Source organism: Onychostoma macrolepis, chromosome 13 (assembly GCF_012432095.1).
Source record: "Onychostoma macrolepis isolate SWU-2019 chromosome 13, ASM1243209v1, whole genome shotgun sequence".
NCBI classification, from domain to species: domain Eukaryota; kingdom Metazoa; phylum Chordata; class Actinopteri; order Cypriniformes; family Cyprinidae; genus Onychostoma; species Onychostoma macrolepis.
The window spans coordinates 21235763-21259582 of record NC_081167.1 but is presented as its reverse complement, the minus strand read 5'-3'; the positions used below and the strand labels follow the sequence as shown (position 1 = coordinate 21259582).

The window sequence follows — 23820 nt, the reverse complement described above, 5'->3', positions numbered from 1 at the left end:
TCCCAGTTTCCTTTTAACCACAATCTAAAAATCATTTTACGGACCTACTTTCCTACAGAGTTTCAAGATTGTCTTTGGATTACCCAATCACATGTCAGAATTCTGGGTCAGAGTGCCTTGTCCTGTGTCAAATGACTGCACCTGCACAAAACAGAAGATGGCAAGGGCAATGTACCCGCACGTTTTTTTTTCTTCTTTTTCTTTTTTCAAAGAAAGAAAGGCTGTGAACGGTTAAGAGAAAAAATGCAATGAGTCACTTAAAAATAGTCTCAGGTAAAACTGGGAAGGTAATAGATAAGTTCATGTTATATGGAACTTGGTGCATGTAAAATTACTTCTTTGTTGACTGATATGTATAAAGTGATCGCTGACTGACAGTTTAATATTTGTATTTCTTTTAAAGTGGTGTTAACAGAACTTAGATCTTGAAATGAACAAAAGAAATAGAGGACAGTGAAGTTGACAGTGGCATAAAAAGTCAATATCAATCAGAAGATATTTAGGAGTATTTCCTGATTAATGGAGCGTTTTTTGGCCAATGAGATTTCACAATGGGCGGAGCTACCCAGCAAGACTACAAAAGGGACAAAACTCATAATGAGCATGCAAACTGACAGAATATTTTGCTGTAACCCAGACAGTATAAAGAGTTAGAAACTCTGTGCTGAAAGTGCTCTGAAGTACTCCACGATATTCTCTGAAGTCAGTGAGAGCATCTGCTCTGATTCCTCTGCGATCAGTCCATTGAGTGGTTAGATAAGAGTCTGCTTCAGGGTGTTCAATCCAAGTACATATTAGACACAAGTAAAAGTGTACATAAATAAATAAATACATAAATAAATGCATACATAAATGAATAAAAATGGACCTGAAACTCTAAATAATTACTTTATAACTAACATCATAAATGGACCTAATGAAAATGTGATGAAAACTCAGTACAAAAAGAACAGAAAGCAAATTAGCTCTGACAGAAATCTGGATGTATGATTCTCAGAAATGTATATATACCTTGAATAAGCAGACCAGTTTGTCTGCTTCTCTTGATAAAGTTGGAGAAGCAGTTTTGTTTGCTCTACAGACATCAAATATTGCAGTAACAGCTGAGACACTATCCACACCATGCAGTCATTTATTATAGGTTATATAATGTTCTGGGCTCCATCTGTGCTCTAGACTAGAGAACACTGCAAAAGACTAAAATTACATGCTGTTTGCACTGTATTTTTGTATAAATGCAAAAACATTTTTAGAATATTTATTATGTTTTTGTTTCCAGCTTGATTTTTAAAGTGAACGCATTTAATATGAACAAATAAGGTAGCATTTATTATTATTTTGCATTTATGTACATGTGCTAATTACAACCATTAGGGTTAGACAATAACAAGCAATGAATGAAAAAATGTGAATAGTCCTTTGACAATACTTTTCTAGACCATGCACTACTGTAACTCTAACTTTCTCACTCACTAAGCAAACAGACCACGTTGACTTGACCTCGAATGGCTGACCGATAAGTCCATGAGTCAGCAGTAAAACCAACAGTTTCGTGCAGTTTTTCTAACATTTACATACGTACCTGTTGTAAAACTCAAGACTATTATGAAGCAAATACATTTTGTGGACACTGTTTTTGATCCTGAGGGTGAATAAACATTCGAAAATATTGAATTAGGATATGTTTGGACTTTTGATTTGATAGATTTGAAGAAAATGTATTTAACTTGTATATCACAAAATAAAAATTTTGCAAATGTGTGATCTGTTATACATGACAGGTTCAACAGTAGAGGATTATGCAACTACAAAGAAAACGAAGTCTGAATAATGCAGTAATTATATACTATTGTCACCTATATAAGAATATTCTGTGGGTATATAGAAGTGTAAACTGCAAAGAAAAACCACAATGACAAGACATTTCACCTGGAAAGTAATTAAATGAAAGCATGCCGGAAATTACTTGTGTTTGTTAGGAGAGGCAAGAAGGTGTGGAGTGACACACTAAATCTACTTTACTGTATAGTACTTTCAACGCCCTCTTATTCGATTTGATTCTGTGAGTACTATTACACCATGGTAATACACAATAAACAAATGAATGTGGAATGTGTGCATCCACTCCTTTAAAGTAAATATGAATCCTTGCAGTTCTTAAAATCTGCTTTGAAGAGTACAGTGATGTATGTTTGACTTGTACAAAGCATGATATGTTTTGAAGCCTCATTCATGGTTTTTAAAGTTATAATTAAATAATATTATTTGTAGAACATTTAAATGTTTAAATATTTACAAACGTTTCTACTGATGTTCCAGTGCTCTATGGAAACCACACCCGCTGCTAAACAAATGAATGTTACACCTAACACAACACAACCAACCAAAGAATAAACTTTCAAAAGTAAATTAAGATATTTTTTATGTTCAATATATGTTCATCTATGTTCAATAAACAGCTCCATAAATGAATGTCATGGTATAAGCTTAAGACAAATGAAGATAAAGATTGTAAATATGGACTTATCTTATATTGATTTGTGAAGGACATTAGCAATAAATAATTAACACCTTCATTTACAGAGTACTTTTAAAACAGTCTTTGCCCACAGTCACAGGATATTAAACTGTTGTAAACAACCTTTAAAGCAGTCTCATAAGAATGATATAAATGGTAATGACTCTGAAAACAGTTTCCTTCAAGCTGGATTTTCTTTTGTATAAATGTTCACAGCAAGGTATTGTTTCTTATTTTCTTATTTTTCGAGACATCTAATCCATTAAATATGGAATTATTATCCATTAAAAGTTATTTTCATGTGAAACAAATGGTGGACATTGAAGGCTGTATTTTAAAGAAAATTCAGTTAAATAAATATACACACACACATATATATATATATATATATATATATATATATATATATATATATATAGGAATCGTTTGGTAGTCAATTGAAATCTGTGACTGTATTTTTTGAAAGAATTGTTTAACAACCCGAGTAAAAAAACTACAACTCCCATTAAAATAAAAAGGACCAGCCTTCTTTTACGACAACAAAATTCTATTGGTTCGTAGCTGTTTGACTGACTCCACTCTAGCCAATCAGCTGTCTTCAGGATGAACGGAATGTGGGCCACTGACCGGCGTAATGCCAGCGCGAGAAAGTGCCACGACTCCACACAGACATCGACTGACTCCTCAAGCTGGGGATAAGAATTTTTTTGTTTTTTTTTGTTTTGTTTTTTTGGCTGGAGAGGTGAGGCTGTTGGATTCGAGATAGTCACTTCTGTTTAAACTCTTCCTGAAGTGATTCATCCAACGGAAATCTGCCGCGAGAAAAGGTGAGATTTAAAGCTTTTGTTATGGCGTTATTCATTATAAGCTTAAAAGATTTTCAGTAGCAATTAGCAGTAAACTTTGATCTCTCCCGTTTATTTACTCCCCTCTTTAACTAGCTCGTAAGCCCAGTGGATTGAAGACATTTTATTGCAGTTACGAAGCGAATAGCATGAGTATAATAAGTGGTTTCACAATTTGGTTCGAGTGATGCTCTGTTGTAGGCAGACAGTTAACTCCAGCTTTTCCTTTGTGAGCTAGCAAAAAAACCTGTATATTAAATAACGCATTTCGGCTCTAACAGCTTTAATGTTTGTGAGAATTATCCGAAATTTGTTTAAACACATCATTTTGATAGATCATTCATACTTCAAATATTGCTGTAACGTTAGAGTTCACAAACTCTCAGCCTTGATTGTATGTTCATTGATCAGCAACATTATGAATAGGTGTCATATGAGAATATGGAACAAATCCTGTTTTATCTAATATGAATCAATCTTTTAATTCAGTCTCATAGCAAATATTGAATCTCCCCGTCATTTCCTATTTGTACTTTAAATGGCTACCAGTAAAGTCACTGCAAATGAGCCAAATAATAACTATTATTAATGATTATTTCTTATAACATTTAAATATGTAAGACGGAAATAAATGTACAACATAAATGTAGTCTGTCACATTTTACAGGCATAATCATTGAAATTTCAGAGAAAAAATTGCCCCCCCCTATCTCCTGTTGGCACATTTCACTATAAATGAGCATGTCTATAAGTGGATATCAAGGTATAAACATAATGCAAATAATCTTACAGTATAGATTTTTTAAATCTGATATTGATTATGTGTTTTCATTCATTTAAGTTTCCTGTATAATCTAATCTAATCTAATAATTAATTGGCACCCAATCAAGTCATTATAAGTACAACACAAGGGAACATAGTTTAAGGCTATGGAAAATAGCAGTTTATGTGCAAATCTGTTTACCCAAAAACTTAGCATTCTAATGTACAAGTTACCGATGCCCACTAAACCTCTATTGTGCTCTGAAAGTAGTCTAGATTGTTCTTGCTTCTGGGATATGTCAAGTTCACAGCTTTTTTTGCAATGCATTTGTGACTTGGTGCACATTTGAAGTGTGAGATTGGCATGAATCCCATGGAAGCAGCAGAGTATAGAAATTTGCAGACAGCAGCACATGGTGGAATGGAAAACTCTCTTACATAACTCCTTTTTTTACCAAACAGTGTGTTTGCATGTTGTAGGGAAGCAGCTTTTCGTCAAAGATTTTGTAGTAGAAATTGAGGGTAGCACACTTGGACATCTATACTTGTTTTTTTTTTTTTTTGGGTTGCATGGTCCTCTTCTACCAAATGCAGTGTTTGTATATTGTATGAAAAAAGCTTTTCTTCAGGTCAACATTCAAAAGCCAACTTAGTAAAATGTCCTTGGTGTAAAATTTGATCTAGTACAGCGACAAATATGTGTTTGATAAAGATAATCTGAAGGTAAGAGGGACTCACGTTACTGGAAGCTTTAGGTGCCTTAATGTGGAACTTTAAAATATATGGAATATATTTTAATGTATTTGAATATACAAATATTACTGACAAAAGTACACCAAACCTTACACTTTTTTTTTTCTTTTTAATCAGAACGGAAACTAGCAGTCATGGATATCTACGATCCTCAGACCCTTGGAATTGTGGTGTTTGGTGGCTTCATGGTGTTCTCAGCCATTGGGATTGCTCTGGTCTCAACATTTTCCATGAAGGAGACCTCATATGAAGAAGCTATAGCCAAGCAGCGGAAGGAGCAGGGGAAGACTCCATCTGGCCAACGGTCAGACAAGAAGAAAAAGGACAAGGCAGCTGAGAAGAAAAATCGTACTAAGAAAAAGGAAGATAAGCCCAACGGGAAGCTCCTGGAGTCAGAGGCCACCCCTGAGGTAACAGAAGTGCCAGCTGAGCCCATTCCTCTAGCCCAGGAACAAGTTTCTACACCAGTACCTAAACAAGAGGCCACAGCTCAGAAGTCTCCCCAATCCACCCCTTCTCAGAAGCCCACTCCACCTGCCCCGGCTCAGAAATCAGCTTCAACTGTCCCAGCCCAAAAATCAACTCCACCTGGCCCGGCCCAGAAATCTGCTGAACCTATGCAAAAGTCTACTCCAGCGCCTCCTGCCCAGAAATCCTCTCCAACTCCCTCTGCCCAGAAATCTGCTTCACCTCCTCCTACCCAGAAATCTTCACCGGCACCAGCCCAAAAGTCTGTTCCAGCTGCCCCTGTACAGGAATCCGCTTCACCTGTCCCTGCTCAGAAGTCTGCTTCAAATGCCCAGAAAGCCACTCTACCTGTTCCAGCCCAGAAAGCAGCTCCACCTGCCCCAGACCAGAAAGTCGCTCCACCGGCCCCTGCACAAAAATCTGCTCAAACTCAAAAGGCTGCTCCAACTGCCCCAACACAAAAATCCTCTCAACCTGCCCAATCCCAAAAGGCTGCTCCAACTGCCCCAACACAGAAATCTTCTCAGCCTGCTCAAATCCAAAAGGCTGCTCCAACTGCCCCAACACAGAAATCTTCTCAGCCTGCTCAAATCCAAAAGGCTGCTCCAACTGCCCCAACACAGAAATCTTCTCAGCCTGCTCAAATCCAAAAGGCTGCTCCAACTGCCCCAACACAGAAATCTTCTCAGCCTGCCCAAACCCAAAAGGCTGCTCCAACTGCCCCAACACAGAAATCTTCTCAGCCTGCTCAAATCCAAAAGGCTGCTCCAACTGCCCCAACACAGAAATCTTCTCAGCCTGCCCAAACCCAAAAGGCTGCTCCAACTGCCCCAACACAGAAATCTTCTCAGCCTGCCCAAACTCAAAAGGCTGCTCCAACTGCCCCAACACAGAAATCTTCTCAGCCTGCCCAAACCCAAAAGGATGTTCCAACTGCCCCAACACAGAAATCTTCTCAGCCTGCTCAAATCCAAAAGGCTGCTCCAACTGCCCCAACACAGAAATCTTCTCAGCCTGCTCAAATCCAAAAGGCTGCTCCAACTGCCCCAACACAGAAATCTTCTCAGCCTGCTCAAATCCAAAAGGCTGCTCCAACTGCCCCAACACAGAAATCTTCTCAGCCTGCCCAAACCCAAAAGGCTGCTCCAACTGCCCCAACACAGAAATCTTCTCAGCCTGCTCAAATCCAAAAGGCTGCTCCAACTGCCCCAACACAGAAATCTTCTCAGCCTGCCCAAACCCAAAAGGCTGCTCCAACTGCCCCAACACAGAAATCTTCTCAGCCTGCCCAAACCCAAAAGGCTGCTCCAACTGCCCCAACACAGAAATCTTCTCAGCCTGCCCAAACCCAAAAGGATGTTCCAACTGCCCCAACACAGAAATCTTCTCAGCCTGTCCAAACCCAAAAGGCTGCTTCAAATGCCCCGACCCAGAAAGCTGCCTCACCTGCCCCAGCCCGGAAAGTCACTCCACCAGCCCAAGTGCAGAAATCCTCTCCACCCGACCGTAAACCCAGTCCACCTGCCCTGGCCCCTTCCCAAAAAGATTCTGCAGGTCCTACCCCTCCTGTATCCCGTCCTGCTCCTGAAGATGCTCCGCCTGCCCCATCTCCTAAGGAAAAGAGAAAGAAGAAAGCCAAAGCAGAGTCTGTTTCTGCTGAGATTCAGCCCAAATCTGTGGCTCCATTGGAGATGGTGACCAAAAAAGTTCCTGTCATGGCAGTGCCTCCAGTGGGTACTCCGAAAGCTGTCTCAGCAACTGCTGTGCCGGCCAAAGCAGAAGAGCCCAAACAGGATGCACCAGCTAAGAAGAAAGGAGGATCCAAGAAGAAGTCAGAGCCAGGTATGCTATTATCTCCACAAAATCACCTATATTAAGTGGTCAGATTATTACTAGGCGGGCTGCACAGACCTAAAGTGGAGGAGGCTGCCCTCTCCTGTTTCTCTTTGCAACTGTAAATTTTTAGCCTTTTCACTTAATTGGCATAATGAATAACAATAATATTGTTATTAATAAAAATATCTTTCAATGGTAGTCAGTATGATGCACTAAGGCATCATCAAACCTTAGGAGTTGTAGTTTTTCTATTACTCTTTTTCCTATTCCTATTAATTTTACATTATCAGGCGAATGCAGTGTAATTTTTCTAAAGTGTAGCAGATGCTAATTTAAAAAAGCCAATCCAAATGAATATATTGGATCCAGGTATGTGTTAAAGGAAGTATGGCCTCAGTGTGCAATAACAAGATACTTCTGATTGGTTTGCCAGACCCTTAAATACACAGAGATAAAACTGTTTTGGCTAGACCACACAGATGACATCTACATTTAATAAACCTCCAAGTGGAGCCTGGAAAACCTGAAAATATGGTGTATGTGAAGTGGCTGACTCTTAAGTTTATATACGTGTCACTTCCTGATGTCATTCATCTCGTTCAGAGTACCGTCTGGATTGTTTCTACTGACAAATAGCACTGATGTGCTCTATTTCCTTTGTGGGCGGGGTGTTGGAATAGCACTACTCCTTATTTGCTGATGTTGGCTCTGATTGGTTGCAGAGTGCACAGAGTTTGTTTCTGTCTGAAGTGTTACTCACAGGGGAATGGAGGCAGTGAGCTGCATTCTTCTGCTCTTGTGCTTGTTTTCATGCACGTGTGTGTGCTAGTTCACGGGCTCTTAAGCGCACAGATTGAGTTTCATTTAATAACAGTTTCACATTCTGCCTTGCCCTTGATTCTTATGATGTTATGCATAATTTTGACTTCACTTTATTCCCTGTGCCTTTCTTTCTCTTTTTGCACACTCTGTCAAGATGTGAAAAACTACATATTGTCAAATTCGATTAGTCACAACACAAAATAGAGCAAACAAATCTAGATAAATCGCTCAACTCTTTAGTTAATTTATTGTTAGAATAGTCAACCTTTCAGTGTTAAGTAAAACTAATAATAAAAAACATTTGTTAATTGAAATAAAATATAAAAAACAATTTTAGTTAGCTGACATGTTAAGTTGTAGTAAAATTTCTAAAACTAGAAATGCAATAGATTTATCAAAACTAAATAGAGAAAAACTAATAAAAATGACTAAATTGCAAGAACTTAAAGTAAAAGATAAATACAAATGTAAATAAAAACTAATTAAAAAATGTATAATACTTTAATCTATTAAATTATGATAAAATAACTCTGGTCATGTCTCATTACTACTGTAGTTTTTTTTTTTTGTGGTCAAACATTTCTTTCTCAAACTCTTTTGAACTCTTTTCACACATGCATACAGAGTCAGTCTTTATGAATTTTCCACTCACTTGTGATGAGGTATTGCTCTGCTTTGGCCATGGGAAAATGCAGAGATTTTGTGGCAGCACTCAGGTGCGTTTCCGTGCACCCAGAATTTCACTCCTCTTCACGAAGCACAGCCCTGTTCAAACAATATTTTTGCCTCAGCTGCTCCATTAGGGGAGCACACAAAGGCCTTTAGTGACTGGACAATAGAAGTTTATCATCAGTCCTGGGTGCCATCTCTCCCTGGTGCCACACTACACTCATGCCATCTTGGCACTGTCTAAATAACACAGCTAGTCAATAAAGAACATGAAAGTGCATGCACACAGCACTGTACAAGCATTCAGTTAACTGTATTGTACACGTCATTCTCTGGAAGCTGCACTTGTTTTGGTCTGTCTGTTTTATTTTATGACTGTGCTGTTCTCAACATGTTTGATTGGATGCTGGAGATCATGCTGTGGGTGTTTAGGGAATGTTTAGGAGTGTAATAAAATGATTTGGAGAATTCGCTCATAAACACAATTACTTTAGCTTAGTGGATGCCCTGCTGCGACCAGAGACAGTTTTTCCACAGAGCACTTCTTAGCTTTCTGATTTAGTGTCTCTGAAATACAGAATGACACACCGGCACTCCAAAAGGATGTAACTGTTTTCTCAGTGGATAGCAGTTAACTCTGTGAGTTCTGTTATTTGTATTTTACTTTTTTTTTCTTAGGCATAACCTTAATAAATGATCTGTTTTTTTGTTTCTTTCTCTCTAGCGGTGGCTGCAGACCCCGTGGACAGTCCACTCTACCTGCCCTACAAGGCCCTGCTTTCCACGGTGAGGAGTATGGTGTTCACTGAAGGAGAGGCCCAGCAGCTCATTGAGATTCTGTCTGATAAGGCTGGCATTATTCAGGACACATGGCACAAGGTACTTCCTAAAATCGTTTTTTTTATGTATTGTTTTATATTTTTAAATGAGTGATCTTTCACTTTATTTAAACTCAACCAGGAAGTTTGTCTAAACAGAGGTTTATGCATGTTTATAGGCCACACAGAAGGGTGATCCGGTAGTTGTGCTGAAGAAACAGCTGGAAGAACGAGACAAGCAGCTGGCAGCTGAGCAGGAAGACTCAGCAGCTGTTAAAAGTCGACTGAGGGATTTGACTAAAGTGAGGCCTGAAACACTCATGCCAGTCTAAAAAAATAATTTCATACAAATTAGGAAAAGTTTGATATGTGCACACGCATTAAACCTTATATGAACTCTCTTAGGGTAAAACTGGCCAGTCTCTTGATTAAATATTTTGCTTTGGTCTGATGGTGATAGTGCCAAGGTTTAAACCTACATTACTATTCAAAAGTTTGGGGTTAGTAATGTTGAAAACAGTCATTACTTTTGATCAGTTTAATGAGTCCTAGTTGAATATAAGTAATAATTTTCATACCGACCCAAAACTTTTGAATGGTAGTCTACAATTTATTTATTTATTTATTTTTTACCAGCTCTACACAACCCTACACAAGAAGCCACAAGTATTGTAATGGCCTGTTTTCACGCCAGATCATGACCTTTGTATGATTTATGTTTGTGTATAGGATCTCTCTGTGGAGAAGTCAAAGGTGGCGTCTGTAGAGACCAGGCTGAGCTCTCAGCTGAGTAAGCGAGAGCAGGACATTATCGCCCTGCAAGCACGCATGCAGGCCAGTTATCAAGACCACCTTGCGGAGACTCAGCAGCTTAATGCCAAAGTGAGATTCCCTGCCATACACCTGCATGGTAGCAAGACTGTCTAAAAAGTCATGTGATTACAAGGACATCTAGTAAAATATTTATTTAGTAGGACAGAAAATTGTGAAAAAAACACGGTTAATCTCAAATTATGAAGTGACCAAACTCTTTTTCTTCCAAAATATGCATTTATTTGTTATACATTGTAACATAGATGGACGTTTTCTCATTAATGTTAGGTATAAGTCAATGCATTCAATTTAACAGGATTAGATGCTTTTAATTAATCACATTAGTGAGCTTTGGCAACCTTAATATTTACCTGACCTTTACCTTTAGCCCTTTCTGCTCTTCCTTAGATCTTGGCTCTCCAGGACCAGCTGGAGAAAGGCCCTAATGCTCAGCTGGCCCGTCTACAGCAGGAAAACTCTATCCTCAGAGATGCGCTTAACCAAGCCACCAGTCAGACGGAGAGCAAGTATGAACCTACAGCTCCTGCCAAACCCAATAATGTCTTGCTTGCTTAATTCATCTGTTTCATAATAGTGACAAACATTGTTTTATATCAGAGACAACACCTGGATGATCTCAACTTTTGACCAATAAGATTGCAACAGTAGTATCCAAGCAGCCGTCAAAATGTCTTCATGTGGGTTGTTGTCGTTGATTGCCACTGGTTATGATGACAACTACACTGGGTTGTCCAGAATGGTAATTTATTTATTTTTTTGATCCATTAGACAAAATGCTGAATTGGCCAAACTGCGTCAGGACTGTATTCGACTGAATAAGGAGCTGGTGGAGAAGAACGAGGCCTTGCAGGGTGACGAACAGCTCAGGAAAAATCTGGAATCTAAAGCTGCCATGGCTGAGAAACAACTGACCCAGCTGCAGGTCAGAAACTCACCCTTCTTTGCACCACAGACGCCAATCATTCCTGTTGTTTAGTTTGCTGAGTTGTAGTTTGTTTTGTGATGCCTCTTATGAAAGAGATCAAAATGCCACTCCAATTCTTATAAAACATCTCCCAGCATGAGCACCAGCCTCATTAGAGCTTTCCGCTACTTCTCGCTGAGCTGTTTAGCCTTGCACATCCGCAGGTAGGCAAGCTTAGTTTCTTGCAATCTGTGTGTGTATTTAAGAAGCTTGATTAGGCTTGCTGGTAAAGCTGAGGCTTTGACCCCCCTGTGCTGGTGCCTCTACTAATGGGATTGTTCACATGCTGGCAGAACATTTGATTGCCAGTTTGATCGCTCAGCAGTGCTCTGTGGTTTGGAACATGGCCCGCACTACAGGGAAGCGCTTCTTCGAGCAATCTGGAATGTGAGCCTGCCTGAGCAGTACAGTTTCAGGCAGAATTATCTGATTATTCATACTGGAAACACAGATAAAACGTCTCTACGCTGATCCTCTGCTACAAACCAAAGACCACTGAATAAAAGGCAGCCTTGTGTTGAAGTGTGTCCTAAGCCCATTTTAAGCATCTAGAGGGTGTACTGGCTTAGGAGAGACATGGGTAATGTCTGGAGAGTGTGAGTCAGTGATCTAAAAAGAATTGTTTTGTGTAGAGCAACCTTATGAGAAGCCTTATTTTTCGTAAGGTTGTGATATAATCTCTGAGTGATCAAACAAGGAGAATTCTTTGTTCCTATGTTATGTTGGTTCCCACTTAGAAGTTAGTCTAAATAAACATTAGGACATAAAATAAATTGAATTTACATTGCCTTCCTCCGAAAAAGAAAAACTTGTTTGAATGTTGTTTATCACATCAGAACACAAAATTGTGGCTACTGTTTTAGGTGTCTAAAAATTTTAGGTGGTTATGGTCCATTGTGTCTATCCAAAGCGACTTGGATTGCATTCAAGGTACACATTTCACATTTCATCAGTTCTTGCTTTCCCTAGGTATCGAACCTATGACCTTGGTGTTGCTAGCACTGTACTCTGCTGTTTATGAGATTTCACCTATTTGGTTCATAAAGACTCTGAATTTAGTGGCATTGTGCGACCAAACCTGAACTATGTTTTCTGCTTTCATGCTTTGTCCCCTGCAGGCAAACAAGGTGAGCAGTGAACAGGCACTGCAGAAGCGTCTGGAGGAAGTGAGTGAGGAGCTCAGACAGACCCAGAGCAGCAGAAACAGCCTTCAGACACAGCTTGAACAAGCTCAGAAAGACGCCACTGCTCTAGCAGGTCAGCACCCACTTGGTTCTTAAGCAAGGAAGCACTCTGTAGAACCACAAGATTCAGTCTGCTTTAAAAACATTTCTTTATAACTGAAAAAGTTGGTTAGATCTGAGCTGCAAATCGTGCAAGGTGTAATGCATGCAGTATCCACAATGTGTCCTCTAACAAAACGCTTATCATCAGGTTTCTTGTGCACTATATGTCGCTTTGGACAAAAACATCAGCGAATTAGTAATTTAAAATAATTTTTCTCTTCGTAACTGCACTGTTTTAGAGGCTCAAGCTCGTGTGGCCAGTATGGAGGCGGAAATGAAAGAGCAGACCGGACAGTTGGAGAGTCTGCAGAGCCAGCTGAAACTGCTGGAGGCGAGCCAGAGCAAAGAACAGAACCACAATTCAGAGGTGACATTCTACTTTCTGAGATGTGTCAAATAGAATAAATGGCTGAAAGTTTGTTAAACATTGTGTAAATAATGAAATATATGGTTGTGAGGTAATTTGCATGTCTAATATTTACAGGCTTTGATGACTGAACTGGAGCAAGCAAAGAGCAGGTAAGATATAAGGCCATATGTGACCCTGGACCACAAAACCAGTCTTAACTGTCAATTTTTCATCATGAAAATTTCCATTGATGTATGGTTTGTTCGGATCGGAGAATATTTGGCTGAGATGCAACTATTTGAAAATTTGGAATCTGAGGGTGCAAAAACGTCAAAATATTGAGAAAAGTGCCTTTAAAGTTGTCCAAATTAAGTTCTTATCAATGCATATTACTAATAAGTTTTTATACATTTATACATTTCAAATTTATAATTTTGACCCATACAGTTTATTTTTGCCTATTGCTACAAATATACCCCAGCAACTTGAGACTGGTTTTGTGGTCCAGGGTCATATATTTGCTTGAGATGCAAAAATTGTGTAAGTTGATAAGACTTGTTTTCAGATGAAAATGAAATGTTTATTTTTTTTCTCCAGTGACAAATTTTCTTGTTTTTTTTTGCATAAGTCACACAATTTTAGTACAATTAAACAAAAAAAAATATGCATTAATACATTTTTTAAACATGAATTCACATTGATTGGTTAATCTCTAGCCTGAAGGAGAAAGAAGAGGAACTGATCCAACTCAAAAACATCATATCCAATCAGGTGAAGCCGAACATACTGCTTTTTAGATATTTTCAGCTCATTTTAGTATTTCATTAATAACTTTTGATTTATAATGTGTAAAATGTGATTTGTTGTGCTACCTTATTTGAACCAATCACATGTCCTCTTCAGGTGGATAACACAACAAAGGTGCAGCAGTTGCAGCACAGGTACGATATGATGTTTTCTGATGCTTAATACATTTCAGTAGTTGATTTGAATGATTTAAATCTGTTTATTTTATATTTTCCTTTGAATTGAAGCATTAAAGAAAAGGATGACCAAATAGCAACTCTTCAGGGAGAGCTCCAACAAGTTAAAGAAAAAAGTTCAGACCTCACCAGAGTAAGTTTATCATATGCTAACTAACCCTCACACTTCAAACAATAATTCAATTTAGGCTTAACCATTAATCCCATTTTTTTTACATTTTTTTTTATTTTTATTATTCCTAGCTTGAAAACACAGAAATGCTGGAACAGCTTCAAAATAGGTATGCGTCAGTTGTGATGCAAACAACAGCTTCAAATTCATGTTTTTCTCATTCTCTTATTAAGATTTAAATGCCATATGTTCTCTTTTTCCTGTTCCTGTAGTTTGGAAGAAAGAGAGTCTCGGGTGGCTCTGTGTGAAGAAGAGATGAAGCAGTGTAAAGAACAGTATGACACTAAAGTAAGAGAGACTTCACTGTTATTTTTATATTAGTATGGGTGACTTTTAAAGCTGAAGTGTATCATTTGTTAGTTTAAAACAAGCCACCATTTTCTAATAATGCACTTTTCATTTACAGCTGGCAGACAGCACAGCCAAGCTGGAGTCACTACATAAAAGGTACATATTCAGTTCTACTGTAGGCCACTGCATGTGTATGTTCCTGTCAGCCACCCACATTAACACCATTCTGTGATAAGTGTCTTCCTCTACAAAAGCCGAGTGTTTTTTGTTTTTGTTTTTCAGTGTCACTGAAAAAGAGAGCCTAGTGACATCACTACAACAGGAAGTGCAGCAGCTCAAGGAACTAAATCAGTCACAAGGCAAGAGTTACGTAAGTAGCCAACTGAGACGACTGTGGACGTGCTTTTCATTATCTTACACGTACACAGTGATTCATAAAACATGCGTAGGCACACATTTTATCTCATGTCAGCTGGCTATGTGGTCTTGCTGTACAAAGAAGATTGTTGTAGTGTTCTTCCATTTCTATTTCAGGACTTTTAAAGAACCATATATAGGTTTTTCTGTGTGTGTAAAAATGGTGACCGAGATAAAAGAAGTGTTAAGGGTCATCATTTTACTCAACAGTTTTTAGTTTTAAAGAAACCTCAAATCATTTATGTTTCATGTTAATCCACTATTTATTCCAGTGTCTCAGCTTTTAACTAAGATAGAAGATTCAATTTTTTTGTTGAATTTCTGTGCTTAGATTTGCATTTTCGTTGTGTTTATAGGTGTTGATGTAAATGTTGCATTCAGCTGTCACTGAGCATATAATGTTGTTACAGGAAAGTTTGGAGGACATGCTGAAATCTGTCCAGGCTGAGACCAAAGATGTTCTTCATTCTCTTTTCCCACACATCAACATAGAGACAGCGCAGGTGTCTAGGATTTCAGTTTTCTCATGGTTTCATTTCTCAGTTGTGTTTTTGGATCCACTTGTAATATTGGTGTGTTTTGGAAAAGTCCCTCTATACATACAGTACCATTCAAAAGTTTGTTCACCAAGGCTGCATTTCTTTGATCATAATTACAGTAAAAACAGTAATAATGTAAATTAGATTACCATTTAAAATAACTGTTTTCTATATTAATATTTTTTACAATGTTAATGTATTCCTGTGATGGCTGTGAAAGCTGAATTTTCAGTATGCATGGTAGTGTACTTGATACACTTTCCCTATTCACATCCTTGAATGCTAGCTAATCCTGAGTCTCTCATTCTCTTTTTTCAGACCAACTGGCTGCAAGACTTTGCTGTGAAAGCACAAGAGTTGCTAAATCAAAAGCAACAGAGCCAAGAATCCCAGCAAAGCACAGAGATGGCGGTAAGTGTGCTGCGGTTTGTGGCCTTGTGCTATTATCATCTTAAAGTGGGTCTTTGTTGCCCCCTACTGGGGATGTAAGGCATATTTGTAGTTACTACAATGCTGTTGTTGTTATTATTATTAGGAGATAATGGGGAAACTACAGGCAGCCCAGGAGAGTCAGTGCACATTACAGTCTGAGTGTGAACAGTACAGGAGTGTACTGGCTGAGACGGTGAGATTATACACCAAGAATCTGTTTCAGCAAAGCCTTAATGGGAATGAGATCGAGCCGGATTTGTTTCCTAATGTTATTTAGGAGGGGATGCTGAAAACACTTCAGAAGAGTGTAGAGGAGGAGGAGACAGTGTGGAAGACCCAGATAATGGAGTCAGAGGAGAAACTGAGAATGGTAGGTTTATTCACTGTATTAACACACACACAAACAAACACACACACACACACACACACACACACACACACACAAATCTGCAGACACAATGTAAGTACCATAATAAAGAAGTGTTTATTCATTTTCTTTAATTGTAGAAAATAATCATGTATTGATGTGGAAAATGTTCATAATATTTCAGGGGGAATTTGGTGGGTCATTCCACCTCCAAGTGACAGCAAGTGGGAAAGTTTCAATCTGTCATTTAATTTTTTTTCCATCTGTCATTTTATGTAGGCACTCAAAAAGGTGCAGGAATTAGAAGAGACAACAGAGAGCTTGAGAGAGAACCAGAGAACCCAACAGGTACAGATTTCACCTGTGGAAATGAGTTTTTGTACAGCAGGACACTAAAGGAATACAAAAGATGAGAATTACAGAGTGAAAAAATATGTCAGGCTCTATAAATAAATCATAAACTGAAAAATCCAGTGACCTAAGGAAATAAAGTATTATCAAAATATTCCATATTAGGACTCAACTAATGCATTTTCATTTATTATTGATTTACATTCAAATGACCTTTTCTCCACTTTAGCAAATTTAACCATTTATATATAAGGTCCTCGTGAGTCCTTAAAAACTTAAATTTAAGTTAAATTAATTATTGTGGCAATACCAGGAATTGTTTATTGTACTAGTTTATTGTCTGGTTCATGCTACCCTAGAAGTTTGAACCCAAGTGTATATAAAGAAGTAAATTTCAAAGGCACTCAATATTCCTCATTCTCTCACCAGAAATTCTCATTCAATCTATATTCTGTATCTATCCATTTTTTTCCCACCTGTGCAGCTGGAGCAGAAAGTGATGTTGCTCGAGGCCCAGTTGGAGAAACAGCTCCAGTCGGTGGCCACTGACAGCCAGAGTCAATCTGAAGATGTGAGCGCACACTCCTACCTAAAGGCTTATTCACTAAAACACAATATGAGATACAAAGCCATATTAGTCAGTCATTCAGTGCATTTTATTGTATTTTATTTTTAAATAATGGTTTTGCCTTTGTGAAGAGGTTGTTTTAACATCTGACGTGGTTGTGAAAACATCTTGAGATCTAGTCCTTTTTGTTTGTTTTTCAGTTGAAGCATGTTTTAGCAGAATCCGAAAGACAGCTGAGTGCAGCCCAGAAGGAGATACAGACGCAGAGGGAGGAGCTTTCACAGGTTAGTTTCTCTTGAACTCTGAAGCATTTGCTACAGGTTTACACCTACTATTCTTTGTTTACCCACAATCATGTGCCAAACAGGAGATTTTGCCAAGGAAAATAAACACAGTTGGTTTTGTTGAGTGACAGCTTTTATTTCCAGGTCAGGCAGCAACTGAGTGACGTGACAAAGCGAGCTCAGGGAGTGGCAGAGAACGGGCAGCCTGAGGCGGAGGAGTGTCAGGTTAGGGTGCGACACAGAAAGGCACCCTGCACCTCACTTGGCAGTTTTAGATAGATTTTTCAGTACTAACTATGGCTACCAATGCCTACATGCTGTAAAAAGTGATAAGTTGACTTAACTTAAAAAAAATTGAGGAAACCTGTTGCCTTCAAATTTTTAAGTAAATGATAATTGAAAAAATAAGTTAAGTGAATTGTCAAGTTGACTTAACTTTTTTTATTTTTTTATTATTATTTACTTTTATTATTATCACTTTTTAGAGTGTAGAACAGTGGTTTTCAAAGTTGTTCCTGGGGACCCACAGCTCTGCACATTTTGCATGTCTCCCTAATTTACACACCTGATTCAGATCATCAGCTCATTAGGAAAGAGCTCTATGAACTCCAATGAGTGTGTCAGATAAGGGAGACATAGAAAATGTGCAGAGCAGTGAGTCTCGAAGAACAGGATTGAAAATCACTGCTATAGAATAAGTCTTCCAAACATGGATGACTGGAATACTGCTTACATTGCTGATTATGTTATGAGACCCAGTCGCCAAATATCCATAGAAAAGTTAAATCAAATTTATTTACATAGTTCATTTCACTCTACACATTGAGATTATTTTACCCTATACAAGAGGCTATATATATATATATATATATATATATATATATATATATATGCCATATGTTATTCTCCCTATCCAGTGCTGCCAATGAGGGGATGTTTTACTCATAATTCTAACCATTCATATTTCAGCATTTTGTTTCAGCAGCTTCTGTTAACCCAGGCGCTCTTGGGTTCTTTCTGTCACTCACCTTTTTTAACCACTAACATTTGTCTATTGTATTTTAAACTCATACTACTTTGAAGATCCTACTATTTTTTTTGAAGATTTTATGCTTGTTTTTACTCTAATTTTCTGGATGCATTGTGCACTAATGCAGCTCTTGTGTTGGCTGGCATGGAAAGGTTTTGCAGTAGTTCATGGATTAGCTACAATAACTTATCTACTTGTGTGGTATTGTTGGTTTGGTCAGGTCCAGGCTCAGCTGGAGCAGACGTTGGAAAAACTGCAAGGTGAACAGGCTCTAAACCAGCAGCTCTCTGCAGAAGTGGAGCAGGTACAGTGGTGTCCAAGATCTTGTTTCGTCTTGATTTCTTAAAAACATGTTATTCATTAAACACATTATTTTATCCTTTATAGGCTCAGGACGCCCTCAAAAAACAGCTTCAGAGCCATCTAGAACAGATGAAGTCAGCTGGAGATGCTGCAGCCATGGAGGATGTTGTTCAGCTGAAGGTATTTTTGAACTTTGAATAGCTGATAACCAGTGTATGTGGTTTTTGTTTTTTTCCTCCTTTTAAGCTGCTAAGAAAGCACTTCAGCTGGGAATGACAATGTGAAATACCAACATCTGATGTTGGTACTAGATTTCTATATTTCCAAAAAGTGGGAGAAGGAATGGATTAAATGTATCCATAACAAAGTATATGAAGAGAATCCAGTTATAAATGAAAGATCAAATCATTGGTTTTGGTTTGAAAATAGAAATATCCAAACTGTATTTACAAGATGTAGAACTGGTCACACAAGACTCACCCGTAGGTGTTGTTTCACTGTTAAAGTGGTGCTGTGGAAATGTTTTTCTCAAAGTAAATTAGTGCCATTAATTACTTAAATAAGTAATTCATTTATTTTTGTAACGTCTTGTTAAATTGTGTACAGTTCACTTAGGTATTATTATTAAGATTTTGTAAATCTTATTATTCTTGAGTTTGCTATGATTATAGCCTTTGATGAAGAAAAAAAAAAAAAAGGAAGGAAAGAAAGAAGAGAAAATTTGTCAAATTACTCAAATTATGGAATGATTAAGCACTTTTAAGCACTGAAGCTTTATCTAAAATGTTTCTTGTTTAACTGTTAGAACTGAGTTTCTATGTAAATCCCTAATGCTCATGACTTTGTTTTAGGAGTGTCTAGAAAAGGAACGAAAGATGACCAAAGATTTGGGTCAGGCAGCCACCAAACTCCAACAACTGCTTAGAAACAGTCAGGACCAACTTTCCAAAGAGAAAGACAAAGTCAGGACCCTGCAAGATCAACTGCAAGACAAGGTATAAACATCATACATATTAATAAAAGTGTATAGGACAAATAGCTGTATGCCTGTGTTAACGTTGTTTGTACTTTGTTTTCCAGGAGGGTGATGGAGAGCTGAAGCAAGGCACTTCTGTTTGAGGTGTAAACCAAAACAAATTGCCAAAAATTGCCTTAAGATGACCAAAATGAAGCATTCCGAAATTTTTCTTCCTTTTTTTGTCGTACTATAATCTTGGGAGAACTTGTTTGAAGACTTCTGGAGAAATGTAACTCATGCAAACATTTTATTTCGGAGATGTGCTGGACATATTTTCACTTCACATTCCATCTGAAAACTTCTGGCTATGTCAGAAAATATTCCTCAACTGCCTTATATATTCTTAGTGTTCCCGCACCTCTCCTCCTGATGTCAGTGTTAAAAGGGAAACTGCATTGTACGTTATGCGTACATTAACTGGTGCAATTAATTTCTTGTAAGTAAATGAGTATGCATAATTGTGTTGGTACATGGGTACAGCATTTGGAATGCCCTCTCTGTAGCTGGCTTCAACATCATTGTAGTAAGTTCGATAATAAATGGCAATATAGCTTTATTTTTCTGTCATGTTTCCTGCTTTTTTTTTTTTTTAAAGAAATAGTTCACCCAAAAATGTAAATTTTTTTTTTTTCATATCAATATTATTAGAATCTTTAGGTTTAAAAAAATGTTTGTTTTGGCATAGCTGCGTATACAGTAGATTTAGAATTAGAAAATACAGAAACATTTCATAATGCCTAACATAGCTGTAACTTTTTTTGTTAATTATATTAAGTTAATTAAGAAACATTAAAAGTTCTTAAATCACATGATTTTATTTTTCATGTACACAGTCCAATTGTAATTTCTAACAGAATTTTTGCTGTCATTATACTATATTTGACGGGTTGTTAGTAAAAAGTGTTGGTGTTTGCTTAATGATGATCATTAATTGTAAATGGATAAATGAGTTGTTCTCACTTGGTCAAATTACAAATACTGGTTCCAATGAAATACAAAGCTTATAAGCACACCTAAACAATTTTGAAAAAAAAATTCTTAAAGGTACAATTTTTCATTTTGACTAACAGGCTGATAAGGGGGCTGTTGGGTCATTGGTCTGATTTTACACACTGTTCCCCTCCAAAGACTTTACGGTGTCCCTTCCACCAAGTTTCTCCACAAGACATGATGCTTCTCTGTCTGCAGGTTCATTAATTTGCCACTCAAATTTCAAACCTATAGAGAAAAAGCACAGGTAATCTTCTTTAGTTTTCATTTTCTATTAAACTGCATTGGAATAATGTGTACTGTAAGAAGCGCTTTACAAATAAAATTAAAATATTAATTGTAACATTAAAAGGACCATGACCAACCTGGCATTTTGGCCTTAAGAGCAGCCTTTGAGCTTGCATAGACCATTTTGCTCTTTAAGGAGGCAGTTTCAGGGGCACTGTGGAATAAATAGACACACACGATGGTGAAAATAAAAGTAGGGAAAACTATTGTAATGGCGGCTGCTTACAGAATGCATTTTGTGTTCCAATATGCTGCTTTCTAATTGTTTTTCTATGAAAACATGCACTAGATGGACGTCTTTGACCATCGAATAAAAAAATTGTATGTTGGCTCACTTTTTTATTATGAGCTGATCTTGAATATTCATGTTTGTTTCTGCTGGATGCTGAAGTTCCCACAAAAAAAAAATTAACTTCAAATGTCATCAATAAGCATGTATTGCCAAAGGAAGCATAGATTAGGCTTCAGTGGGATTTTTTCAGCCCATTACTAGGAGACATAAATGTCCACTTATTCTAAAAGGAGCTAATTGAAAATGGCACGATTTACACTTGAGATATTCTTAGTACAACCAAACAGTCACATGGAACACAAGCCGTCACATGACTGCAAAAGTAGATTGATCAGTGAGATACAAAGGTGTCATACGATAAGATGAAGACTAGGTCCTCCTTCACGCTCTCCTTGCTCATATAGGAACAGTCGTACAGGGCGTAGCGGCACTCATCTGTAGGAAGCTTACTGAGGATCTTCTTTAAGACATCCGAGTTCCCCACATCTTTGACTTTCAGGCAGTTTTGATTGTCCACTACGATGCTCTTTTGGTCTTTGCTCAAACACATGACCACAAGTTTAAGCCTTTGCCCCGCCTCAGTTCCCATGTTGCGCACCCGGATTGAATTATAGTGGTCTATCACCTCATCACTGATAGCTACACCTGAGGCCTGGGTGACATGGGAAAGAAGAATAAGAAAACATGCAGAAATGATAACTATATAATTAGACTAAGTAAGATGCCATTTTCTTCCATACAGATGACTTTGAGGAAAACAAAGCAGATCATTGTATGACCCTTTATTAGATTAGGCAGACATATGACTACCACCGAACAATTTTTATTCTTTTTTAATCTACATTTCCCATCTTTATAAATGCTTTAGTTTAAGATATGAGGTGAAAATCTGAACCAGTTTGCGGCCTTCACATTCCGTTCCTTTACAAACAAGTCGAAACAAGAAGCTGAGTTACACCTCAAAACACTCTGGTGTGAGGAAACTCAGGAATGTCTCTGAATAACTTTTTGGTAACACTTCCCATTACAGTGTAGTTGTTTTAAATTTACATGCTACAATGAGTTTTCCAACTTAATAGACCTTAATAGATCTAGTCAGACTTTCAGCTCACCCAGGAACGCCTATTACTACATTATTTAACGCTTTAAAGATTATAAGTTAGAAAGTCAGGAAATAGTTATAAATATCATGAAATCTTAAGTTCTATATGCTATATCTTCTCATAGGCCCACTGGAGTAGCTTGGTAGACCCCCTGTTGAAAACACTGGTAATAGTAATGACAGTAATGTGTGATTGTATTCTCCTCAATCACAAAATAATAATACATTTAGTAATTCATAAGCATTACTCAGACCTTACGACACATGAACATTGCGATGTAAGGTGTGGCCCAATTCTTTCTGTCCTATCCAAATAGTTCTCTACAAAAGCATTACAATAATTAAAAAAAGGAAATATAGGAATAAAAGAGATAACAAACAATTATGACTTTTCCGCCCATTTTCATCAACGTCAATAAGCTTGTAGTATTATTTTTAACTAAAAATTAAATGGATCCACCATCACATTTTTCCTTCACTAGTTCATTCAGATTAGTTCGCTTTTTAAAATAAATAAATAAATATCACATGTGAAAATAAATCTAAAATAAGAGGCCATAAAAACCGCAGGAGTTAGCTTAATACTGAAACGCTCAAATAGATAGAGTTCAGCATGACACGCTGTAGCACATAATGCAACTGCATTGCATGACCACGAGCCAGTTTTTATGAAATGCTTGAACAGCATGCAAAATGTACACTGAAAGAAAATTGTCCCAAGTCTGAGGGCTTACCATGGCTGACGCTTGCTCTGAGACGGAGGAGAAAAGTACGTTGTTTCCCTGCACAGTAAAGAAGCGTCTCTGAACACACCCTCTTCAGAGCAGATCAGTCCTGAATGACCTGACTTTCTACCTGCTGTGCGCAACCGCAAACACTTCTAATTACAGGGTGCTTGTGTTGAATATCCTGTTGTCGCCCGAATCCAGGTGTAAAATGATCGACACATGACGTTTAATCATGATGATTATTACAGACCAACAAATGAATGTATAATGTTAGTAATGTTTCATGTTAATGATCAGAGTAAGTCTTCAACTGCTCAGTAACTCATAAGGCGATTTTTCAGGCCCATTTCAGAATTGCAGGTACAAATATCTATGTAGGCTATTAAATATGTTTGTCTGATCATGAAAAATGGTCACTTTATATGAACTGTATTCAAATTAAAATATTATATTTAGACCTTAAAATGAACAAAAGTAATAAAGAAAAGAAAAGAAAAGAAAAACATCTAGGTATCTAAATTACACATTTTACAAAAAGTGGCCCACTTTACCTGAGTTCACCCTATAGGGTGAATTCGGGTAATCTGGGACACCTAAACTCCAGTGTGTTTATTTCCTGTTCTAATCAAATTTAGTCAACAGGACTTTTACTATCATTTTAGCATGGATGTCCTGTGACAAAAATCACATGACTTCATGGGGGTGATTCCACAGAAAGGGGCGGGTTCACTTGTCAATCA

General features: G+C 37.6%; 2 protein-coding genes across 3 annotated transcripts; one reads left to right on the top strand and one right to left on the bottom strand.

Moving 5' to 3' along the window:
• Positions 1 to 3118: 3118 nt before the first annotated feature.
• On the top strand, positions 3119 to 20236 carry rrbp1a (ribosome binding protein 1a). 2 transcript variants are annotated; one of them, XM_058795035.1, is made up of 29 exons: positions 3119 to 3345; positions 4997 to 7189; positions 9399 to 9553; positions 9672 to 9794; positions 10222 to 10374; positions 10714 to 10832; positions 11095 to 11248; positions 12409 to 12547; positions 12816 to 12943; positions 13061 to 13095; positions 13642 to 13696; positions 13829 to 13866; positions 13960 to 14041; positions 14152 to 14189; positions 14293 to 14368; positions 14487 to 14527; positions 14654 to 14741; positions 15199 to 15291; positions 15646 to 15738; positions 15863 to 15952; positions 16037 to 16129; positions 16406 to 16474; positions 16962 to 17048; positions 17246 to 17329; positions 17474 to 17554; positions 18580 to 18663; positions 18747 to 18842; positions 19514 to 19657; positions 19743 to 20236. In XM_058795035.1, the coding sequence occupies exons 2-29, from the start codon at positions 5014 to 5016 to the stop codon at positions 19779 to 19781; spliced, it is 4653 nt and encodes a 1550-aa protein (XP_058651018.1). In that variant the 5' UTR covers positions 3119 to 3345; positions 4997 to 5013; the 3' UTR covers positions 19782 to 20236. The 2 variants fall into 2 exon arrangements, with proteins under 2 accessions (XP_058651018.1, XP_058651019.1); XM_058795036.1 differs by lacking the exon at positions 17474 to 17554.
• Positions 20237 to 20476: 240 nt separating this feature from the next.
• Positions 20477 to 23245, bottom strand: cfl1l (cofilin 1 (non-muscle), like). The gene is made up of 4 exons (XM_058795107.1): positions 23087 to 23245; positions 21607 to 21902; positions 21036 to 21112; positions 20477 to 20898 (listed from the first exon to the last, which is right to left on the bottom strand). The coding sequence occupies exons 1-4, from the start codon at positions 23087 to 23089 to the stop codon at positions 20786 to 20788; spliced, it is 489 nt and encodes a 162-aa protein (XP_058651090.1). The 5' UTR covers positions 23090 to 23245; the 3' UTR covers positions 20477 to 20785.
• Between the last annotated feature and the right edge of the window lie 575 nt (positions 23246 to 23820).

Bases quoted from the DNA above. Each gene is read 5' to 3' on its own strand.
- rrbp1a (XM_058795035.1), top strand. From the start codon at position 5,014: ATGGATATCTACGATCCTCAGACCCTTGGAATTGTGGTGTTTGGTGGC. The intron at 17,049-17,245 runs GTGAGCGCACAC...TTTGTTTTTCAG, and splicing joins GCCAGAGTCAATCTGAAGAT to TTGAAGCATGTTTTAGCAGA. The intron at 19,658-19,742 runs GTATAAACATCA...TTTGTTTTCCAG, and splicing joins AAGATCAACTGCAAGACAAG to GAGGGTGATGGAGAGCTGAA.
- cfl1l (XM_058795107.1), bottom strand. The intron at 21,113-21,606 runs GTATGACACCTT...TTTATTCCACAG, and splicing joins GACCTAGTCTTCATCTTATC to TGCCCCTGAAACTGCCTCCT. The intron at 20,899-21,035 runs GTTGGTCATGGT...TTTTCTCTATAG, and splicing joins TCTTAAGGCCAAAATGCCAG to GTTTGAAATTTGAGTGGCAA.